A 24,787-nucleotide genomic window follows, 5' to 3' on the forward strand; every position below is an offset into this window, starting at 1 on the left:
CGGTGAGTGGCTGCGCGGGCATAGGATGTCTGCGGGGGACCATTAGAAGCCCCGGGTAACTTCAACTCATTTTCCCCCGACCCCCTACAGTATTCCTTTAAGTCTGAGGGGAAAGTAGAGAAGCAAAAAAGGACCCCCCAGCATGCCCTGCAACTTCCTTTTTGTGTACCAAATTTTGTGTGTACCAAATAAGAATCCGGTAAACTGGGGAATGATCATTTATTAACAAGAAAAGTAATAGTGATTTTAACTTTTGAATTGCCTGGTTAGCATCCTTATTACTTGGTTACCAGATAAAAATAATTGATTTTTTTATTTTATGCCCGACAGTTACACATCTGCTAGTGATTTTTCATTTGCTTCATGGCTTTCACTTCCCGGGTCTATGGAGCTTTGTATGCTGGGAGAATCTTCTGATTAGTCTTTGGGAACATGGCACAGACTGAAGGCGCACAGAGTAGTTTTATTGTATGGAATAGTCCGTTTCCTAGAATGAGCCACAGGAATACATTATATCATTGATAAAGAGTGTGTGTCCGTCCAATCACTTCACTCCTGTCTTGTTCTCTGAATTGTCCTATTCGGATGTGTTTCTGGCATTCATCAATTTATACCTATCTGTTTGTCATCAGATGAGAAGGTGTTCCCTCGAAGTATTAAAACTCAGGGCCTGAAAATCCACCAAAGGTTCCATTTTGCCAGCGCTCTCAAACGCATGTCTGTATTGGCGTCCTACGAGCGTCCCGGCTCCACCGACCTGTGCTGTGTGGCCACCGTGAAGGGAGCTCCTGAGACACTACAAAAGATGGTGGGTAGATGTTTGTTCTCACTTCAGTTACTTCCAGGGCTGACATCTGTCTGGAATAGCCACATGCTTGTTTCAAGCGGTCAATTTAGACACCGCTGCAGCCAAAGAGATCAGCAGGATGCCAGGCAACTTGTATTGTTTGAAAGGAAATAAATATGGCAGCCAATTGTTCCCAAATCGCACTGCATAGTGTAAATGTACCCTCAGGCTGGATTCACAGTGGTCAGTTGCATAACGCACAAGTTATGAGTGTGAACTGCAATGGAGACTGGGCATAGACTTTTTAAAGAAGAACTCCAGTGAAAATAATGTAATGAACAAAAGTGCTTAATTTTTACAATAATTGTGTATAAGTGATTTAGTCAGTGTTTGCTCATTGTAAAATCTTTCCTCTCCCTGATTTACATTCTGACATTTATCATATGGTGACATTTTTACTGCTGGAAGATGATGTCACTGGAAGTAGATGCTGCTTGCTCTTTTGGCAGTTGGAATTTCCCACAATGAAACAAGGCTCTCACTGTGTCAGCACCATGGTCCTGACATCACACTGTGGGAGGGGTTTCACCACAGTATCAGCCATACAGAGCCACCTGGTGGTCAGTTTGTGAAAAGGAAAACATTTCTTATGGGAAAGGGGGTATCAGTTACTGATTGGGATGAAGTTCAATCCTTATGGTGGCCACTAATGATGCAATTTTTTTTCATCCAATTTTACCAAATCTATGTAGTAGAAGGGTAAACTGTGTAAATATATTGAATGGATAATTTAAGCAGTTCCGTTATATTACATAGAAATGGTAAGATTGGATCATTAGTGGCCAGCCTTAGTCAAGGTTTCTCTTTAGGCTGGGAACACTTAGCAAAACCGCTACCGTTGCGGAAAACGCAGTGTGTATGCGTACAATGTTAGTCAATGGATGCATCAAAAACCACATATGCGTTTTTTAAAACGCTGTTTTTGTTTCATATTTTTCAAAAACGCACATAATAAAAGTCAATAGAGACGCAATGTAATGCGTTTTGTATTCGTTTTTCGTGCGTTTTAAAAAAAAAAAATGTTTTCTGATCTATTTCCGCATCCTGTTGTCTTCCTAGTGATTTGCATAAAACTCATATGCGTTTTGTATATGCGAACCGCAAATGCGTTAAAACGCACACAAAATGCCAAAACCGCATATGCTGAAACAAAAACGCATGGAAAATGCAATACAAACGCATATGCATAAAAGCGCAAGGTTTCCCGCTCTGTGTGCATCCAGCCTTAGAAAGCCTGCTTGCAACGATCCATTTGAGCGCACTACTGTGAACAGGCCCATAGTATTGTTGCAGAATTATTCTGCAACACAACTGAGCACTGTGAACAGGGCCTCAGTGTTTGTTGTTTTTTTATGTTTTTGGTTTTTGTGAAATGTTTTTTTTATGGCTATAGAAATAATAAACATTTTTTCCAATGTTCTTTTCAGTTCTCACACTGCCCAGATTACTACAACCAAGTTCACACAGAGATCTCCCGGGAAGGAGCGAGAGTTCTTGCCTTGGGCTATAAGGAGCTTGGTCATCTCTCTCACCAGCAGGTAAGTGCGGAGCTCTCTTCATTCTGGAAAGTTCTACGTTCTTTGCTCATAAAACTCCAGTTCACCCTCTCTGACTCTCCATTGGGAGTGAAGGAGACTGGGGCGCTATGCCATTACTCTCATGCTTTTTATTTATGATGCACTTGCCCCAGGGATTCCTTTAGGGGATGTGCAGCTTACAGGTGAGTCAGCAGTTATTCTCCTCACCCTGCACACCTCCTCCCTCTGCTGGTGACAGGTTAAGACTTTTTGTGATTGGACATCACCGAGCTGTAATTGCAGTGCTGACCATAAAGTAATAACCTCCTATCTGCATAGAGTGACAATGGACTATGATCTGGTGTTGGCTCTGTGCCCTCAGGGAAACACTTTGCTAGTGCCACAACTCCTTCCTAATGGAATAAGGGGAAGAGTTGGAACTGCTCACAGACTTCCCGTTGTCAGCCAAATGGCATCTGTCTGACAGCCAGCCCGGTAATAAAATATTAGCAATTCAAACATTAAGACCTGGGACCAACTAGCAGTGCTTTTCTAAGCACTTGTGATTTGAAAAGCTCTTGCTAATGCAATGTTATGGGGAATTTTTAAATATAAATCACATCCTTCATTGTGATGTTTTTGCTCGTGTCCATCTGCTCTTTTAGATCCGTGAAATTAAGCGGGAGACGCTGGAGTGCGACCTGAGGTTTGCAGGCTTCATTGTGGTGTCCTGTCCACTTAAAGCAGATTCTAAAGCCGTTATCAAGGAGATCCAGAATGCATCCCACCATGTAAGAAACAGTTTGTCAGATTTCCTTACACCACATACTGTGTAATAGTATCAGCGCCCTCATTTTATTACTTGGCCTCTTCATGTTTCCAGGTGGTGATGATAACTGGGGACAATCCTCTCACTGCCTGCCACGTGGCTCAGGAGCTCAGCTTTATTGAGAAACAAGACACACTGATCCTGCAGCCCCCACTGGACACAAGAGGTTAGTGGCTCTCCCTCACTCATTGAGTTTGGCTCCTACAAATCATTTGCAAAACCAGTGAGAACACCATTATTGGCGGATGAAGTTTGTATCTGACAGAAATGAGGTAGGAGCCAACTTAGACACGTCAGGCTTCTGGTTTGTGTGGTTCCAGGATTGTGAGGCTCTCTGTGCACATAAAAGGATTTGGAGCATAGCAAAGGGTACTTCATTTCAGTTTTCAACTATTAGCATGTCCATTGCTTAAAGGATACACGAGGTAAAATAATCATATGAAGCTTTACTCACATGGTGCTTCTAGCCCCTAGAAGTCTCCCTGGTCCCTCACTACAGTTCTGTTTTCCTCCAGGGTCCCACTGTCGGCCCCCATAGTGATCTCTGACCTGCAGCTTCTACATGCACATACCTCTCGCAATCTCGTTCTGTGCATACAAATGAATGCAGTAGTCCAACGACCCTTCTTAAAATGCATCTAGATTGCGCAATGTCAGGGAAGGAAATCATAAGGCTGTGTTGTTGATCAAATGGTGCAGATCTCTGTATGTACTGCTCTGCACCACCCATAATGTTAACAGGCTCTTAGGCCTAGTGCACACCGGAGCGTTTCCGCTGCGGTTTGCGATCTGCTTGCGGGTGCGGATCCGCTAGGGTAATGTATTTCAATGGGCTGGTGCACACCAGAGCGGGAGACGTTTTGCAGAAACGCATACTCCCGGGCTGCTGCAGATTTTGGATTGCGGATGTGTTTCTGCCTCAATGTTAAGTATAGGCAAACCGCTCTGAAAAACGGCACTTCAGAGCGGTTTGCCAGGCGTTTTTTGTTACAGTAGCTGTTCAGTAACAGCTTTACTGTAACAATACATGAAATCTACTATACCAAAACCGCTACACAAAACCGCAAAACGCTAGCTGAAACGCTGCAGAAAAATAAGAAAAAGCGTTTCAAAATCTGCTAGCATTTTGTGGATCTGCTAGCGGTTTTTGGTGTGCACTAGGCCTTAGTCTGCAGGTAGTACTTTTCAGATTCCATTTTGGAAAACTGGCTCAAAGGTCCTGAGCGTCTGAAATGAGACTTCTGGGTAGTGAAAGTCTATGTATTCTTGCCAATATACACTACGTTTTTAAAAAATACACACAAACATTGGAGAAGGGGTGGCATATGGACAACTCACCATCTTCAGGAGGAACTCATCTGAAATTTGATCGAACTGTAGTGTTGAACTACATCAAACAGCCCAATGCGTTAGTTCGATCGACCACCATTACTGCCGCACCTCAATCTACTGCAATGGTCCATTCCATCCAATAGTTTTGATTGATATTTAGTCAAACCCACCAGAAACCCAAGATCGATTTGGACATGTTGGGGCAAAGATTTCTGGCAGATTCGATTTGAGTGATTGAATCTGCCAGGAAACGAACCGTAAAATTAATAAGTATATGGCTATCTTTAGCATCAGTCCCTTGTTTGCATCTATTTCTAGCATTTGAACTTGTCAATAACAGAGTGCAGAAAATCAGTTTAACTCAGACCTCATTCACAATCAATATAAGAGTAGAACTGCTTATATTGAACATACTGGGGGTTGACATGCCTGTATATTAAAAGGGTTTAAAGGTGCCCATACATGGTACAACTTTTCATTTTTTTTCGATTAGATAATTTAGTTCGATTATTCCGTTAGATTGAATATAAAGATTTTTCCAGCATGTCCGATCTAATTTTTCTCGAAAAAAACGGGATAATCGTTCGAATTTCTTGATCTAAAAAAAATAATAATTTTCAACTTTCATTCGATTCGATCATTTAGATCGAAAAAACAGGATAATCTAACGTTTTTATTGTACCATGTATGGCCACCATAAAACACACAATACACACATTATTAGTTAGTACTCAGATTTAATTTAAGCACACCTAGGTACTGGCATACATTACCACTTGAAAGCAAAGCTAGGAAGCTTTGGGGAATGAAAAATTAGATGCTTATCTCAGAAGCAGGAAGCCTCTGGATCCTTCACCAAGCCATGCCTGAAAAAAGACACGGCGGCTGCACAGTAGCACAGACTAGTGATGGGCGAACACCTGGATGTTCGGGTTCGGGAAAGTTCGCCGAACATGGCCGAGATGTTCGGCATGTTCGGGCCGAACCCCGAACTTCCCGAACATCCCTATTTTGGGGGCCCTATGGGGTCGCAGGCATAAGGGGGGAGCATGCCCCGATCGCGGGGGGGGGCGGAAATTCCCCCCACCCCCTCCGCTAGCGCTCCCCCCTCTGCCCGCTTCCCCATTCAAAAGTTTCAAGAAGTACCTGTATAGCGGATGGCCTGGCAGTGGGCGGCACTGTGGAGTGAGGAGGAGGAGGAGTCCGGAGAGTGACGAGTTGAGGGAGGCCGGGCAGCGGGCGTGAGGTCAGCGAAAGGGCGGAACTTCCGCCCTTTCTCTGACCTCACGCCCGCTGCCCGGCCTCCCTCAACTCGTCACTCTCCGGACTCCTCCTCCTCCTCACTCCACAGTGCCGCCCACTGCCAGGCCATCCGCTATACAGGTACTTCTTGAAACTTTTGAATGGGGAAGCGGGCAGAGGGGGGAGCGCTAGCGGAGGGGGTGGGGGGAATTTCCGACCCCCCCCCCCGCGATCGGGGCATGCTCCCCCCTTATGCCTGCGACCCCATAGGGGGGCCGTATTGCGGCCTGTTCGGCCGAACAGGGCCCTGTTCGCCCGAACAGGGGCCCTGTTCGGCCCTGTTCGGGGGCATACAGAAGTTCGGGGCGAACCCGAACTTAAAAGGCCGAACACCATGAGGTGTTCGGCCGAACTCGAACATCACCCGAACAGGGTGATGTTCTGCAGAACCCGAACAGTGGCGAACACTGTTCGCCCAACACTAGCACAGACCCACTCGGGCATCAGCTGTTTGGCTGCACAGTAGCATGGACCCACTTGGGCTTCAGCTGTTTGGCTGCACAGTAGCACGGACCCACTCGGGCTTCAGCTGTTTGGCTGCACAGTAGCACAGACCCACTCGGGCATCAGCTGTTTGGCTGCATAGTAGCATGGACCCACTTGGGCTTCAGCTGTTTGGCTGCACAGTAGCACGGACCCACTCGGGCTTCAGCTGTTTGTGGCTGCACAGTAGCACGGACCCACTTGGGCTTCAGCTGTTTGGCTGCACAGTAGCACGGACCCACTCGGGCTTCAACTGTTTGTGGCTGCACAGTAGCACGGACCCACTTGGGCTTCAGCTGTTTGGCTGCACAGTAGCACGGACCCACTTGGGCTTCAGCTGTTTGGCTGCACAGTAGCACGGACCCACTCGGGCTTCAGCTGATTGTGGCTGCACAGTAGCACGGACCCACTCGGGCTTCAGCTGTTTGGCTGCACAGTAGCACGGACCCACTCGGGCTACAGCTATGTTTGGCTGCACAGTAGCACGGACCCACTCGGGCTTCAGCTGATTGTGGCTGCACAGTAGCACGGACCCACTCGGGCTTCAGCTGTTTGGCTGCACAGTAGCACGGACCCACTCGGGCTTCAGCTGATTGTGGCTGCACAGTAGCACGGACCCACTCGGGCTTCAGCTGTTTGGCTGTACAGTAGCACGGACCCACTCGGGCTACAGCTATGTTTGACTGCACAGTAGCACGGACCCACTCGGGCTTCAGCTGATTGTGGCTGCACAGTTGCACGGACCCACTCGGGCTTCAGCTGTTTGGCTGCACAGTAGCACGGACCCACTCGGGCTTCAGCTGTTTGGCTGCACAGTAGCACGGACCCACTCGGGTTACAGCTATGTTTGGCTGCACAGTAGCACGGACCCACTCGGGCTTCAGCTGATTGTGGCTGCACAGTAGCACGGACCCACTCGGGCTTCAGCTATGTTTGGCTGCACAGTAGCACGGACCCACTCGGGCTTCAGCTGATTGTGGCTACACAGTAGCACGGACCCACTCGGGCTTCAGCTGTTTGGCTGCACAGTAGCACGGACCCACTCGGGCTTCAGCTGTTTGGCTGCACAGTAGCACGGACCCACTCGGGCTACAGCTATGTTTGGCTGCACAGTAGCACGGACCCACTCGGGCTTCAGCTGATTGTGGCTACACAGTAGCACGGACCCACTCGGGCTTCAGCTGTTTGGCTGCACAGTAGCACGGCCCACTCGGGCTTCAGCTGTTTGGCTGCACAGTAGCCAAAGAAATAGCCAAGCCCGGTCGGGTCCATGCTACTGCACAGGTGCAGATGGCTTGAGCAGTAGCATGGGCCCGGTCACGCTTGGCTTTTCCGCTAAAGCCTGAGTGGGTCTGTGCTACTGGGCATGCGGAAGGGGGCAGCTTTTGGAGAGGAACAGTGCCTCCTCTCCATTAAAGTGCACCACACACACACACGCGGTGCAATTTAGTGCATTATGCTATTAGTTTTGCAACAACCTGTTAACTTTCCCTGTATCTTTTGAGCCCTCACGTAAAGTCTTACCTGCCTTTTTATGTTTGATCTCTCCTCAGATGCCAGCTGGATCTGGAAGTCCATTGATGGCACTGTGTCCTTGCCAGCTTTCCCAGACTCTGTGAAGTCCTTCACTAATAAGTATTACCTATGCCTGACAGGGGAAGGCCTGTCCTACTTGCAGACTGCCAGAGGGGATCTGTTGAATGCACTTATACCACACACCCAGGTGTTCGCTCGGGTGTCCCCAAAACAAAAGGTACAATGGACTTTATTTACAGGGTTCGTTTATAATATGTATAATAACATTAGTAACGTTTTTGGTGAGCTGATTACTACCCTGTCTAAAGAAAATAAAATGGCAACTGGGGCCTATGTTGAAGGATAACTGGACTGTGTTGCATGTTATTTCCTAGTCTGCAGCATAAAATAACTGGGAGCTCTTACTTACATGCCCCCTATAGGAAGATGCCAGCATTACAACCTACTCCCCCTTTCCAGTGTACGCTATAACTTCTGGCTGTCGTCCTCCAACTACAGAAGCAGGAGGGGGAGGAAAACAAGGGGCAGGTTTTTACACAGCACACTGCTATAAATAATTGCTGTGCTGTTGTTAATGGGTAACTCTGCTGTATAAAAAATGCATACTTGATTGTTACAGAAATGATTCTAAACCAGGTGTAAAGAATTAGCCTCCACTACTGATACAAGAATATTTAGTACCCTGATGGATAGAATGATTAGCTAGTAAGGCTGCATCTGGGAATGCCTGTCATCCCTGTGCTGCTGGCGATCATTGTGTTGCTAGCACCTCTGTGTCTTCATTTGGGAATAAAGACTTAATAAGGAACATTTGGTACAGTGTGGGGGTGTGGCTATATGGAGGAGTGGTGGTAGTGCAGTCTTGTGGGGCGGGACCAATCAACACTTCACGTCTGGCTATTTCTACAGTAATCCGTATCCTTCCCCTCAGTGTTGGTGCCCTTAGCATGGATTTATATACACATTGCGCGTTTTGATTCACTTCACTTGTGAACAGAATATCAAATTATGGTTTTTAAATAAAAGTTCTGCATAAAAATAAAGTACATTGGGGAGAGTGTGTTAAAACTTACTTACCTTCATGATCTATAGGCCCCTTTTTGCTTCCGGCCGCCTCTTCTTGCCACTGTACACCCAGTTTGGAACTCTGGTGCTATCTCCAGGGCCCGTATGCCATCCATCTCCTTATGGGCCCTATGGCCGGGCATGTCCTTGAGGTGCGTCGTGAGTTCTACTTCTTGTTGAACCACACATTCCCGAGCAGCTCTTGGCCCCGGCTGCTGTGCACAGCCTTGCAGGAGCACAATACATGGGTGTATGCGGAGTAGACTGCCCATGCATCGGGCTCCAACAGGTCCCAGTTGCAGCTACAAGCACATATTTTTCCCCCACCCCCCGGGTACACTTTAAGATTGATTCATTTACTTACCTGCATAAGAGACACGTCTGTGAATGTGTCTAGCAATGTAGTCAGGCTCCTTACGAATGCTATTACACCACTATGACGACAGTCAGCTTTTTTTTGCGTTGAGAATCCTTGCTTTTGAACATATTAATATATTTCCTGTGATTACTCACTTGCTGTCCTCTGTGTCCAGGAGTTTGTGATTACAAGTCTGAAGGAGCTGGGCTACATCACATTGATGTGTGGAGACGGGACCAATGATGTGGGAGCTCTAAAACATGCAAATGTGGGTAAGTGAAGCCTCTGGCTGCATGGAGGGTCCAGCGTCGGAGGTGAAAAGTGGAGATTTCTGGTGCTAGGCACGTAGTATTTACTTTCACGCCATCTGTGTCTCTAATAATGGAGAGATCCTTCTCCAGAACCTCCATGTTTATAATATGAGCTCCGTTGGCCAGTAATGAAACAAACTGGAAAGAGCTTGTAATTTACTATACTTCACTATATAGGAAAGATTTTACTGTCCCTGTTAGATTGATCTGCCAGCTTTGTGACAGGACATGAGGGAAGTTCTTCTGTAGATGAACTTGAAGAGCAGAGAAATAAGCGAGTTCTCGTGTGTGGCACATTGATAGATGGTAGTGTGTGCATTTACCCATGTTTTTTAAGTCCTTGCCCAGCTTTGTAAGATAATGTTAGTAATGATATTAATACTCCTAAAAGTAATACTGTGTTAATAAACGACATCCCACAATTTCAGGAGTTGCCCTACTTGCCAACGCACCAGAACGTTTGCCAGAGAAGAAGAAGAAGCGGGAGGTGAGTGATGGAAGACCCACCCCCCAGTTTCCCAGTAACTCCGTCAAGCCCACTTCCCGAGCTGCTAAGAACCGACTCATGCTACAGCGCGAGGAACAGCAAGCTATACAGAGGGTGAGTTCACTGTCCACACTCATTGTAGGTGGGCTGCAGTCATTCCTTGTTGAAAGTGTCTGATGGAATACAAGGTGCTTGCAAAATATGTTCTCATTTACACATTAGCCCTTATTCAATGTTCTTTTTCTCCTGCAATTTCGCCTAGGCAATCATTTTAATCTTCACTTTAAAATATCTATTCAAGACATTGCAATTGAAAAAGTACTAAAAGTAGTTGAATGAGTTCTATCAAAATTATTTTGAGTATGTTCTTGTCTGCTGCTGGTTTAACCGCTTCCGGACCAGGCTAATTGAAATCTATGCCCTGTTTGGGACCTGTTATCCTTGCATGGAGTAGATATCAATTACTTCGCCGCACGCTCCTGCTGATACCCCACCGCTCACTCGTATGACAGCAGAGCTTAGTGAGCTGGTCAAGAGCCAATTTAATTGGCTCCTGACTTTGTGATCACTGTGAGGCAATCGCATTGGATCACAGGAACAAGAGCCAATGAAATCTGCTCACGGACCTTTGCTGTCATACCAACAATAGAGTGAGTGGACTTCAGTGATTGGAGAGCGGTGTGAACGGCGAGAGAGACTGGTCCATTCGGCATGATAGTGGTGAGCCCCCGTTACTTAACCCAGAAGTCTCTGGTCCTTAAGAGGCTAGAGACTACTGGTACGCAGTTGGTTAAAAAGCATTTCATTGACAAGGTATGAAAATATTACCTAGTAGAAAACTTAAGAGAAAAAGTGAATTGCATATGGGCCATCATGTCTGGAGTACAGGAGAATGAGAAGCCACTGGTTGTGATAGACACCTGCAGGAGATTTGCCTGCAGATGTTCGGTTGCACGTTCAAGTTAGGCCAGTCCGACTGACTCATAAGTGTGTTAAAGTGTACCAGAGCTGACGTAACCTAAAAGTGTTATACATACCTAGGGCTTCCTCCAGCCCCATCCGTACGGATCTCTCCCACACTGCCGTCCTCAGTTTTTTCCGTCTTCTGTATCGGGTCATGTTACCTCCTCCAGTCGGGACCAGTCTGCGCAGGAGAAGTGCACCCTCTACATATCTCTCTGGTGACTGCTAGTGAGATACGTAAATGGCGCACCTCACTTGCGTCAGACTGGCTGCGACTGGAGGAAGTTACGGGACCTGGTCACGCGCAGGAGGAGGTGGAGGACAGCGGCGTGTGAGTGATCCGTGCGGACGGGGCTGGAAGAAGCCCCAGGTATGTATAAAACTTAGGTTACGTCAGCTCTGGTTTCCTTTAAGATCTTGAGTTTTCTCCTTAACCACTAATCCTGTTCACACTTGGTAACTGCAAGAAGTTAACGCCAATTTAATCCATCAAAAACCTGGACAGTTCAAAGTGAGTGTATCCTGCATAAATACATATTTAAAGGTTACACACCCTGAAAACTGCATATCAGAATGGACAGTTGTTCCAGGGGTATGGAATGCTTAATCAATATGCACATTTTGACTTTAAAATTTCACTGTGGCCCATCCCCTTCCACCTATCAGGCCTCCCTATTGGCCCTTAGTCATGAAGGCATCACTTTCCACCTATCAGGCCTCCCTGTTGGGCGCCTAGTCATGAAGGCATCACCTTCCACCTATCAGGCCTCCCTGTTGGCCCTTAGTCATAATAGCCTCTCTGACCAATATGGATGCTCTGACTCCCAGCTGACTTTACATTCACGTGCATTATCTTTAGGTTTCAGCATAACTCATAAACTACTGATTATTTTGATATTCAGCTGCTTTTTGAGGTTTTGGAGTTGTCTTATAATGACCGATGTTTGGTTTTTACTTCGTTATAGTTGGTCTTTGTTTTTCATGACTTATTTTCTATAAGACGACATTAAAGCATGAGGTCTTTTTTGTGGTTATTTCCAGGAAAGGATAAGCCAGGTCTTAAAAGATCTGGAGGAGGACCAGGTTCAGGTGGTCAAGCTGGGAGATGCTAGCATAGCCGCCCCATTCACGTCAAAGCTGTCCTCCATACAATGCAGTGAGTATTAATACATTTCCAGTCATATTCTAACTTGTATTTGGATGTGAAGGGACCAAAAGAAAAATTGGCAACAAAAAACAAACCCAAAAAACCTTTATAGCTGATTAACAAGTAGCCCATAATTAATCCCAGCATTGCATGACTACAAAAACGGGGCTCCGGCACATGGACCTTGCCCCTCATGATGCTTTATACATGCAGACTTTCTGTAAATTTGGTATTTGCATAGACCTGTTCTTGGCCACGTCTTTAGCGAAGAGGAATATTGGCTTTTGGGGTTTATTCCCAGACTTTCCTCCTGAAGCTTTGGTGTTTACCAAGATGAATGGAATCATCTGTGTAAGACTCACCAGATCCCTTTTTCAGACGTGTAGCTCCCGCTCACATAAAAGGCCTTTTCTCTACCTCTAGCGCTGAAGGAGGAGAAAAGGCCGCCTTCTGCACATGGGTGAGCTATTCAGTGGAATACCAACTCAAATGGGGCTCTGGTGAGTCTTATTAGTAAAACAATGTGCCGGGCCGTTATAACTTTACAGCATTAGCATACAACTTACTTTATTTACACCAGAGGTAAACAAGGGCACAAAAATAAGTCCAAGGAATATCACCATCACAGCTGTAATGCCTTATGGGGAGGAGGAAACATCAGTGTTGGCACGTTAAGAGCTATTAAAAAAAAAAGATATTTGTCTTTAGTATAGAATCCATTGTGTAATTCTCATTCTCGTGGTTTTCTAAGTGTTCTATCTAGTGTGATGAAGAAGATGCAGTGTTTGACGAGTGTATGGGTATACAGACAATGATGGTTTCTTCTTTCTGCTTTTAGTCTGCCATGTTGTTAAGCAGGGTCGCTGCACACTGGTAACAACCCTGCAAATGTTTAAAATCCTGGCTCTGAATGCTCTGATCCTGGCCTATGGGCAGAGCGTCCTGTATCTGGAGGGAGTGAAGTTCAGCGATTTCCAGGCTACACTGCAGGGGCTGCTGCTGGCTGGCTGTTTCCTCTTCATCTCCCGCTCCAAGGTCTGTCTGCCGATTCTGCACTTCATTTCACTGTTTGGAATAGCTAGTCATCGTATACGGTTACATTTAGGGCTGAACAAATTGCTCTAAAAATAAATTCCGGCTTTTGGGGAAGAAAAATAAATGCAGTCCGTTCTGATCATGTTTGTGTATTGCAAGGACTAACTGCAGATATTGTTTCTGCCAAGGTTTGTTGAGTGATTGTTAGATATATACGTATTAAATCAGAGTGTCCAACAGAAACTGGCAGATTGGAGAGTCATCTTTTTCTGCCAGTGGGCCCTGACACAATGGAGAGTGTTTTGCGGGTGTTTTTGTTTTTTTGTTTTTGTTTTTTTTAAATGCTTCCAATGACTTGACATTAAAATTGTGGTAAAATTGCCACTAACACGATTTAAAAAAAATGATCACACGATCTAGTGTTAATGATTGGGGAACTCTGCTCAGCTGGATATGGTGGGAGGGGCTTACTGGGAGATGAGATGCAAAGCAGAGAAGGCTGCTGGTGCATTACACTATGGAAAATAACTGCTCTGGGCATGACATGCAGGGCAGTGTTGAACTTGTCAGCTCTGGGCATGACGTGCAGGGCAGTGTTGAACTTGTCAGCTCTGGGCATGACGTGCAGGGCAGTGTTGAACTTGTCAGCCCTGCTCTGCTTCTTCTTGGATTTTTTTTTTAGTGGGCTATAAAAGCAATAAGGAAAGCTTGGAAGCCATTTATACATGATTAGGGCTTCCAGGAGGTGCGTGAAATAATCTCACTGCTACCAGGGTGGTATTTGGTATACGCAAATCCCTGATCTAGGGAGCTAACATCTGAAGCAGCATAACGTAGTGACAGATTTTCTCTAATAAATGCTTATTTACTATCTTCATGTGGCCTGACCATAGGCCTGTGCTGCTTTACTCTGTGTAGAGATGTGACGCCACGCATGAAGATATGTCAGTAATGGAAGTTCAGCGGCAGTTTCCCAGAGCTTATTTTTTGTTCTCTCCTTCCATATTGCAGCCTCTGAAATACCTGTCTAAAGAGCGCCCCCTGCCGAACATCTTCAACCTGTACACCATCCTGACTGTGCTCTGCCAGTTCTTTGTGCACTTCCTCAGCCTCATCTATTTATACAGGGGAGCAATGGAGAGAACAGAAGCCAGGTGAGCAGTCCTACCGTATGCCTGGAAGCCCCTGAGATAACTGTCGTTACAACTAATTAGGTAATCAGTGATGGCTCTGTTCTGTAACGCAGTGTTCCCCAACCCTGTCCTCAAGGCCCACCAACAGTGCATGTTTTGTGGAAATCCACAGAGGAAGTTAATCAGCTCTGAGACACTAATTACCTCAGCTGTGCATCTGTGTGGTTTTCTGCAAAACATGTACGGTTGGTGGGCCTTGAGGATAGGGCTGGGGAACTCTGCTGTAATGAGCCAGAGTGAAAGTTAAAGTGGACCTGAACTCTTGCGCAGGACAGAAGGAAAACATATAGCAAATTCACCCTGTATGTATTTTGAGAGTTTAGCCTGTTTAATTCCCCCTCATTTGTGTCTAATCACAAGTTTATTGTGATTGTAATTTGACCTCTCCCCTGCGTCACATGACTGCCACGGTGGAAAAGGCAGATAAGCTCATTTGAAAGTACAGGATGTTAACATTAAGTCTACTTCCATGAATCAGGAAGTAGGAACAGTGCATGTATATTTTAGGGCTGTTTCAGTTATAACAAAGAAATGTTTTTTATTTAATGGCTATTATGCTGTTGCGTAAAATATTAGAGCAGAGAGGACACTGAGTTTTTAGGTCTGCTTTAAAAGATGTTAGTAATCATTTCCTCTATGTGGAGCACAGTCCTCTTTTGCCACTCGTTCTAGACAAACTATTATTAAAGAGAAACCGAGGTGGGATTTAATGATGTTAGTGGGGCACAGAGGCTGGTTGTGCACACTATCACCAACCTCTGTTGCCCTATGGTGTGCCCCCAGGACCCCCCTGCGCTCTGCTATCCCCAGCGCCGTGCTAGCGAGGCTGTTTACATGTGACTGTCAGCGCCGCTCCCCGCATCCTCTGTATCGGCGCTACCCGCCCGCGTCCCTTTCCTCCAATCAGCAGGAGGGAAGGGCCGTAGGCGGGTAGCGCCGATACAGAGGAGGCGGGGGAGCGGCGCTGACAGTCACATGTAAATAGCCTACTGGCGACACGCTGTGTGTCGCTATCATGGCGCTAGAGCGCAGGGGGGTCCTGGGGGTTCTTTAATACCCATAGGTCACCCTCCCAGATTTATCATTGCTAGTAAAGTGTGAATAGGGGTCTATGACATTACTCTCACAAGTTCCATACTTATTGCAGCCATTTCAGAGAAATTCCCACTGTAATGTTAGGTTTTTTGAAATGGACCTTCAGATAATGGGAATTTGGAAGGGTAGACACTCCCCAGTAGGATCACCTGGCTCTGACCAACTCTCCTCGCTGCTGCTTACAGATTAACACATTGTGGCTGATACTGTAGAGATAGGAGCGGCTGGGCACATCCAGTAAAAAAAGACCTTTATTGAAAAACATTTAAAATCGGTGCATACAAACTAGGCAACAGACATGTGACATTTGCTGCGCTAATCCCAGCACTGCGGAGGGCGTGGAGTGTTTTCACACAGGTTAGTATGGGCGGGGTCTTCCTATGTAGTGTATTACGCAGCATGGCGCAGATGGCGCTCGCTTTCTATTGGACCAGTCAGGGAGATTAATCACTTCCGGTCCGCATCTTCCGGTAGATGGAGCGCAGTTGGCGTCCCGGAAGCATTGAATGCGGTGAATGCGGCGATCGTGGGTGCGCTGCATTTGGCGTCGTCCTCCTTTCAGCTGCTTCTATGTGAGTATTTTATTTAAGGGGTGTTATTTGGGGGGCTCATTGTCCTGAGGAAGTGCTCCTATGTAGAGTGCGAAACAGCTGTTGACGATCTGATACATGCTTGTCCCACTCTCTTCTGGCTGACTGTTGCCTAGTTTGTATGCACCGATTTTAAATGTTTTTCAATAAAGGTCTTTTTTTTTTTTACTGGATGTGCCCAGCCGCTCCTATCTCTACAGTATCTGACTTGGTGGAACTATTTTGGGCTTTGAGCACTCCGGAGTGACCCATGCCAGTGGTCCTGTGCACCTCGTCTTCTACCATTCTTGGATTTAACACATTGTGGCTACCTTTTGTAATGAAAGCTCGGCAAGTGTTGGCATTGGTTGTCCTCAGAAGCCTCTTTGCCTTTCTTCTTCTCACTCTAGTTTGTGGGCCTGAACTCTTGCACAGGACAGAAGAAAAACGGACTGTCTAATTTCCCCTCATCTGTGTCTAATCACAAGTTGGAATTTGATCTCTCCCATGTCAGCTGACTTCCACAGCAGATAAGCTCATTTGAAAGCACAGGATGTTAACAATATGTCTGCTTTCATGAACGCAGGAAGTAGACACACTGCAGATTTATTTTAGGATTTGTATCAGCCGTAGCAAAGAAATGTTTTTCTTTAAATGTTATTAAACTGTTTATCTTTTTACAGCAGAGAGGAGTTCAGGTCTGCTTTAAGAATCACATCTATACAGCTCTTGTTCTAAAACTGCCACCTTGAGCAATCTTCTGTTTAGGGTCACACTTAGCCTGTATGTAGGTTTAGAGAGGGGTATCTCTGACTGTTGATCCGTCTCTTTATATTACAGAAAGGAAGAGTTTGTGGATTTGTACAAGGAGTTTGAGCCTAGTTTAGTGAACAGCACGGTGTACATTATGTCCATGGCTATGCAGATGGCCACATTTGCCATCAATTATAAGGTAAGTCAGATATTGCCCTGTACAGTCACTGTGAACCGCTTTTCTTTAGTAGGACTTTTCTGCTTTTGAACAAACACGATTTTCTCCATTTCAGAGATTATTGGCGATGAATGGCCTTCAAAATAGAACTGTATTGTTAATGAAAGCCGCCTGTTAGGTTTTCAGTCCTGGGAACAAATGTGAATAGAGCGAGTTACCTGCTTCAGACTTTTTAAATGACGTAGGCAAGAAAAATAAGGAGAGCTTGCACTGCAAAATACAACATGGTATACTTTACTTTACATGCAGGTAGTCCCTGCGTAACAAACGAGACAGACTGTAGGTTCGTTCTTAAAGAGACACTGAAGCGAAAAAAAATGATATTATGATTTGTATGTGTAGCACAGCTAAGAAATAAAACATTAAGCAGGCCATACACTGGCTCGATTCACGGCCGTTTCGACAGCAGATCCGATCCTGGGATCGGATCTGCTGCCAATCGCTTGCGCTAAACGCACCCGCCGATCCGATTCCCTCCCGAAATCGGATCGGACCGTCGATCGCGCCGTGCGGGAAATTACCCTCGATCGCCCGGCGGTAGGAGCGCGTCGCTTGCGGCGTACGATTCGGGCCCGATCCGAGCATGTATACATTACCTGAAGCTGGCTCCGGGGTCCTCTTCTCCTCGCTGCACCGCATTTCCGCATGTCCCAGTGTACGCTTATACTTCCTGTGTCACTCCGGTGACCAGGAAGTTGAAATAGAGGGCGCTCTATTTGAACTTCCTGGTCACGGAGTAACACAGGAAGCGCCGGGATGGAGCAAGAACAGCGGTGCGGTGCAGTGCGGAGAAGACGCCCGGGAGCCAGCCTCAGGTAATGTATACGGGGGGGGGGGGGACAGGCGGCAGGAGCAGCTGAACAGATTGTGATCGGTTTCAGGCTGAAATCGATTCACAATCTGTTTGCAGTAAAGGCAGCCATACGATCCCTATCTGATCAGATTCGATCAGATAGGGATCTGTCAGCTGGTCGATCTAATGGCACATCGACCAGTGTATGGCCACCTTTAAGATCAGATACATCAGTGTAATAGTTTCCAGTACAGGAAGAGTTGAGAAACTCCAGTTGTTATCTCTATGCAAACAAGCCATTAAGCTCTCCGACCAAGTTAGTCGTGGAGAGGGCTGTTATCTGACTTTTATTATCTCAACTGTTCCTGGACTATTTACTTTTCCTCTGTGAACTAATGACCTCTCCTCTAGCAGACTGCTCTGAAAGACTCATTTTGAATGCAGAGTGTTGTGTAATCTGCACATATTATAGAATGTTGCAATGTTAGAAAAAACACTATATACCTGAAAATAAAAGTATGAGAATATTTTCTTTGCTGCTAATCTTCTAGTAATTATTCATAGTACACAACCAATTCACTATATCATATTTTTTTTTTTCGCTTCAGTGTCTCTTTAACCTGAAGCTGTCCATTAATCAAAACTTTATACCATCTCTGTCCCCCTGTACCTCCTCCATAATCCCCCCCCCCCCCCCCCCATACACACACACATTTTCACCACTGCCGCCCCGTTCCCTGAGTGTACCACAGCAAAATGTAATTTTGCCAATTTATAAAAAAAAAAAAATAATTAATTATTTGAGTGGTTTTTTTTGTTAATCTGGTTTCTCAATAAAAGATGATTGATAAAAATGACAAGGTCTGTTTGAAAAATGTGTTAGACTTGTTCCCACGGAATCAAGTTTGACATTTTTAAGGCTGTTCATATCGGCAGGTTGTTCTTAAAGGGGAACATGAAAGTGATATGGTGGCTGCCATATTTATTTCCTTTTAAACAATACTAGTTGCCTGGCTGTCCTGTTGATCTATTAGGTTACAATAGTATCTGAATCACATCAGAAACAAGCATGCAGCTAATCTTGTCAAATCTGACAATAATGTCAGAAACCCCTGATCTGCGGCATGAATGTTCAGTGTCTATGGCTAAAAGTGTCAGAGGCAGAGGATCAGCAGGCTAGCCAAGCAACTGGTATTGGTATAAAAGTAAATAAATACGCCAACCTTTTCATTTCTCTCACTTCAGTTGCCCTTTAAGTCTCAGCGTTCATAAGTCAGTGTACTGTCTGCCGAAGGTTATTGGTTTTTTCCCTGGAGTTTCTTTTGAATTAATGTTGTACAGTTGCGGTCAAACTCTCCCTCACCTTATCCTCCACCTTGATTTGCCAAAAATCTGGGTGCAGATTAGACGTCTTGTCCCTTTTGACTCCATGATTGTTTCAGGATTTCTTTTTTTTCAAAAACCACTGGAGTCGTCATGACAACCGGGCACCCGGGATCAGGTACAACTTGCTCCAGAAATCAAGCATTTCCAAATAATACAGCAGACCTAATCAACAAAAATCCTGATATATAAATCAATTTCCTAACAAAGTGTGAGCAGTTAATTAGACATTTTTGGCCACTACCAAAAATTTGCCCAGGGGTGTTGTGGCATGGGAAGGGGTCAGGGCAACCCTAAACTGAGCTTAAGTGGTTACACGTGGCTCTTGGCCTGGAGGCTTGGTGTCATGTGACTATGAAGTTGAGAACCCTTGATGGTGAGTATGGGGATGAAGGAGTTCTCTGGAGGAAAAAAATAGAAAAAATATATTTTAAAGGACACTTGAAGTGAGGTATATGGATACTGACGTATTTCCTTTTAAACCATACCAGTTGCCTGGCAGTCCTGCTTATCTGCTTGGCTGCAGTAGTGTCTGAATCACACACATGAAACAAGCTTGCGATTAATCTAGTCAGACTTCATTTAGAAACATCTGAGCTACATGCTTGTTCTGTGGCTAAAAGTATTAGAGGCAGATGATCAATAGGACAGCCCTGCAATGTGCATTGTTTAAAGGGACTCTGAGGAGTGCCCGAATTTAAAAGAATACACTTACCTGGGGCTTCTTCCAGCTCACTGTAGGCTAAGCGGTCCCCCAGCATCCTCCTGGCTCCTTTCCTTCAGCCTCCGCCTTGTTACCGGCGACACCCGGGCCCGGTGTCGGGCCGGCTCTTCCTGGTTAATGACGCTATGCGCAATCACGTTGGCCGCTTCGCATCATCACAGCGGCCGGCGTTACAGGTCTGCGCATGCGCGGGTTTTGCACGCATGCGCAGACCTGTCACGCCGGCCACCGTGATGAAGCGGCCGGCGTGATGACGCATTGCATCATTAACCAGGAAGAGCCGGCCCGGGTGACGCCGATAACTGGGGCCCGGCGGAGGCTGAAGGAGAGGAGCCAGGAGGACGCCGCAGGACCTCGCCGCCTACAGTGAGCTAGAAGAAGCCCCCAGGTAAGTGTATTCTTTTAAATTCGGGCACTCCTCGGAGTCCCTTTTAAAAGGAAATAAATATGTCAACCTCCATTTGTCTCTCACTTTGGGTTCCTTTTGGGTGGTTTAGAAGGGAATGGGTGTTTGCATTTAACTTCACTTTATATATCAATATAGAACAGGGGTGGGCAAACTTAGTCAAGGGCCACATTGAGTTTTGAAAATGGACTGGGGGGGGGGGGGGCGGAGAAAAAATGGGTGTGGCCATGCCCAGATGTGAGTGGGGACATAGCAGGAAAGGGTGTGGCCATGATAGGATGTGGGTGGAAACAGAAAAAGGTGAGTCCGTGATATGTGTCAATCATATGTGGCAGACTTGATCAGAAAACGCATCATATGTAGCAGACTTGATCAGAAAACACTTCAGTCATATGTAGCAGACTTGATCAGAAAACACCTCAATCATATGTGGCAGACTTGATCAGAAAACACCTCAATCATATGTGGCAGACTTGATCAGAAAACGCATCATATGTAGCAGACTTGATCAGAAAACACCTCAATCATATGTGGCAGACTTGATCAGAAAACGCATCATATGTAGCAGACTTGATCAGAAAACGCATCATGTGTGGCAGACTTGATCAGAAAACACATCATGTGTGGCAGACTTGATCAGAAAACACTTTAGTCATATGTGGCAGACTTGATCAGAAAACACCTCAATTATATGTGGCAGACTTGATCAGAAAACACCTCAATCATATGTGGCAGACTTGATCAGAAAACACCTCAATCATATGTGGCAGACTTGATCAGAAAACACCTCAATCATATGTGGCAGACTTGATCAGAAAACGCATCATATGTAGCAGACTTGATCAGAAAACACATCATATGTGGCAGACTTGATCAGAAAACGCATCATATGTAGCAGACTTGATCAGAAAACACTTCAGTCATATGTGGCAGACTTGATCAGAAAACACATCAATCCTATGTGGCAGACTTGATCAGAAAACACCTCAATCATATGTGGCAGACTTGATCAGAAAACACTTCAATCACGTGAAGGGGGAGCCGCAGCCGCTGGGAGGGCCACCCGACCTCTCCCGAGCCGCCCTCCATGCTCCCCCCTCTGACTGCATAGTAATGCGTAGCAGGAAGCGCTGTATAGAGCTTAACTCGCCTGCGTTCCAATCGCCGGTCACTTGTCACGATTGGAACGCAGGCAGTTGAGTTGCTCTATACAGCGCTTCCTGCTGCGCATTACTCTGCAGTCAGAGGAGGGAGCGCCCGGGAGAGGAAGGGAGGGAGAGGTCAGGTCGCCCTCCCGGCGGCTCCCCCTCTATCACCACATCCCCCCCTCCAGAGCTCAGGGCGAAACGGGCCTGCAAAGAAAACTTCCCTGACTACTGCAGCCATATAGTAAAAGGAGATAAATACATACGCAGTGTTCTCCCCAGGCTCTTTTAGCCGGGCGCTCCACCCGGCTAGATTTGGTGACCACCCGGCTGTCATCGGCTCACCTCCTCGCCACCTCCTATGCTGTAAGCACAGTTGCCCTGCATTTTCATCTCTCCCCACCCGGCTACTTTTTCATGCCACCCGGCTACTATTTCATGCCACCCGGCTGGAAAAAAATTCTGGGGAGAACACTGATACGGATCCTGCAGGTAGTCCAGCGCAGCTCACCCGGCAGCCTGACTCTTCTCCTGGATCCGACGCTCCCTCAGACCGCTCCCACGCTGAGGCCGCTAAATCCATGTTGCCCCGCCTGCAGCCTTCTCCTCCAGCCAATTAGAAGGGCTCAGGTGGGCTGGGTTAACACGAACGCCCAGCAAATCCTGAGCCCGCACCTCAGATAAAAAACAAACACGCGGGCAGGCTTTGGTGGGCCGGATGGAGGAGGTACGTGGGCCGTAGTCTGCCCATCCCTGATATAGAAGTTACTGTATAAGTTGTATGCAAAGTGCTGTAAAACAAACATTATTCCTATGCTGTGGTTTTTCTACATTGCTATCTCTAGATTCTGCTGTGATTACAGCTCATTTATTTGCTATATGGCGATTGTCCAATGAAGGTATTACTGTACTGCCTCTTGTAATATATTTTTCATTGTGTTCTTAGGGACATCCGTTTATGGAGAGTTTAAGAGAGAACAAACCTCTTCTGTGGAGTATAGTGTTATCGGGTATGGCCATCTTGGGTCTTCTGTCTGGTACGTCGCCAGAGTTCAACGATCAGTTCGGCCTGGTGGACATACCTGTGGAGGTAGGTATCTAAATGGGAACAAACTCTGTAGATTAATAATGAAGATTTATTGAGGGTCTCCAGGACTGGAGAACCTTGTAACGCCCGGTTTTCACTGAGCTGGCACTTGTAGTGCAAATACACACCAGAATGGCTTAGCTGTGCAATGCAGCACGCAGTCCTGAAGCACACCACAGTGCGACTCAGATGGCAAACCATTACTGATATAGGCAGCATTTCCCCATGCGACTCTCCTGCAAGGAAACGCTGTGGATTAGAGCCGCATTCAGCCCTAGTGGAAATGACCCTTAAAGGACAACTGAAGGGAGAGGCATATGGAGGCTGCCATATTTATTTCCTTAACCTCCTTAGCGTTCTGGACGAGCTGAGCTCGTCCAGTAACGCCGCAGAGCACCGTTCCGATTTGAATATTTATTTTTTTTAAACACGCAACTAGCACTTTGCTAGCTGCATGTTTCTCCGATCCGCCGCTACCCGACGCGTAACAGCCCCCCCCCCCCCCCCCCCCCCCCCTTTTGGCTCTTGACCCCGTTATTGCTGTTAAGCCAATCCCAGCAATCAGTGCTAAAAAAAAAGCCACAGGCGGCTCTAGTCTTAAAGCATCCAGAGCTGTCTGGAAATGGTTAATGGCCAGTGCGGCAGGGGAGAGTACCGAGACACGGTAAATGTAAAAGGGGTCTATATATGGCATTACTATTATTGTTGAAGACCATCAGAAACTGTTAAAGAAATTTACATGGGCTGTTGTCTTTTCTCTCTCTGCAGTTCAAGCTGGTGATTGCCAAAGTTCTGATTTTGGACTTCTGTTTGGCGTGGGTACTAGACCGTATCCTCCAATATTTCCTTGGGAGCTGTAAACTTAAAGTGCCTTCTTGAGATAACTCAGAGACTAGAAATTGCCCACAACATCAAGCCACCTAGCGGACCACATCCAGTCTTCAATCCCAAAGGCACCTTGGATTCCCAAGAAGGGTTACGGAAGCCAGGACAGGAGAACAATCCACTCTACACTTGAAACTTGAACTAAACGTTTGAGGACGTTGTCAAACCTATCCTGTTTTTCTACTAGAATTCGCTTTTGGAAAGCGCAAGCAATTTGTTAATAAACAGCATTGAAGAGTTTTAAATCATTGTATCTTTTGGATCCCAAGTCAGTTACATTATTCTGCAGCATTTTGACACTGAGCTTTTATACCTCCATATATCCATAGCTCATGATAACTTGATGGTAAGATGGGTAGACTGCTAAGAAGAACCCATGGTGCCAATTCTAATGGTGCCAGAGTGTTAGAGGACCCTTGTATTTTGGGGGGAAAAAGTTTTATAAGGCACTTTTTTTTAATAAAACATGGTATTTAATTTTTGACATTTTCTAAACCTGTGAAAAATGAGTTCCCTTCGGGAGTCAGGAAGATGTTATAAAGGGACACGACGATTGTGTATTAATGGCGGCAAATGACCAGCGCGACCTATGAAATAACACAGTTGTAAATTGTGTACGTTATGTTGGCCAGTGTCCATAAAACATGTTTACAATCAGCAATTCCTTTGCGTCTTTTTATTATATCTCATTTTTAGACATTCAATAGACATTTTCAGGGGACAGAAAATTGTTTGCATCTGCTTCTGGGAATTTAGATGGGCCTGAGTGAAAAGGCCTTCTTCCCCCACCAATCATCCCAGAGAGAAGAAAAATGGCCGGGGTACTGCAATCCATTGTTCGCTCGTTAAAGGACAGCTGACATGACCTGGTTTACAACCGATGATGTAGTTGTGGGAGCAGAAACCCCTGACCTCTGGGACAGCCAGGGTAAAGGCGACTTGGCAGCCAATTGACCATCTCTGATTTGATTATTATATTTGGATGTGATGAAAATCGGTGCCACCGGGTGCATGCTTGATCGACAATGCGATTAATTTCGGGCCAAAATTTGTTGGCCATGTTGCAAGATGTCAGGCCAACTTGCCTCAATCAGGTGCACAGTGATAACGGCGAGTGATATTGGAATGAACAACGAAAACCCTGGGGCTATTCCCGCAATGTGTGTGTATGTAATGTGTAATTGTGCGTGTATACGTTACCTGTCCCATGTCACGGTGCCAGGCCGTCTATCGCCGCTCTTCTATTAGCTGCACACATGCCTGCAGTGTATATATGCAGATAATTGGTGAGGCAGAAGACTGAC

At 46.1% G+C, this 24,787-nt stretch overlaps 1 protein-coding gene across 1 annotated transcript in view; it reads left to right on the plus strand.

Annotated features, from left to right (window-relative positions):
- Window positions 1–24,144, plus strand: part of ATP13A1 (ATPase 13A1) — a 60,308-nt gene extending 36,164 nt beyond the window's left edge. Inside the window, exons 14-26 of the mRNA XM_068274428.1 lie at window positions 633–808; window positions 2,275–2,385; window positions 3,030–3,155; window positions 3,248–3,359; window positions 7,864–8,063; window positions 9,445–9,541; window positions 10,009–10,181; window positions 12,072–12,186; window positions 13,016–13,212; window positions 14,224–14,366; window positions 16,910–17,021; window positions 22,458–22,601; window positions 23,367–24,144. Coding sequence (XP_068130529.1) covers window positions 633–808; window positions 2,275–2,385; window positions 3,030–3,155; window positions 3,248–3,359; window positions 7,864–8,063; window positions 9,445–9,541; window positions 10,009–10,181; window positions 12,072–12,186; window positions 13,016–13,212; window positions 14,224–14,366; window positions 16,910–17,021; window positions 22,458–22,601; window positions 23,367–23,477 — 1,817 coding nt within the window. The 3' untranslated portion in view covers window positions 23,478–24,144. The remainder of the gene's footprint in view (window positions 1–632; window positions 809–2,274; window positions 2,386–3,029; window positions 3,156–3,247; window positions 3,360–7,863; window positions 8,064–9,444; window positions 9,542–10,008; window positions 10,182–12,071; window positions 12,187–13,015; window positions 13,213–14,223; window positions 14,367–16,909; window positions 17,022–22,457; window positions 22,602–23,366) is intronic.
- Window positions 24,145–24,787: the final 643 nt, after the last annotated feature.

Source organism: Hyperolius riggenbachi, chromosome 3, assembly GCF_040937935.1.
Source record: "Hyperolius riggenbachi isolate aHypRig1 chromosome 3, aHypRig1.pri, whole genome shotgun sequence".
Classification (NCBI taxonomy): domain Eukaryota; kingdom Metazoa; phylum Chordata; class Amphibia; order Anura; family Hyperoliidae; genus Hyperolius; species Hyperolius riggenbachi.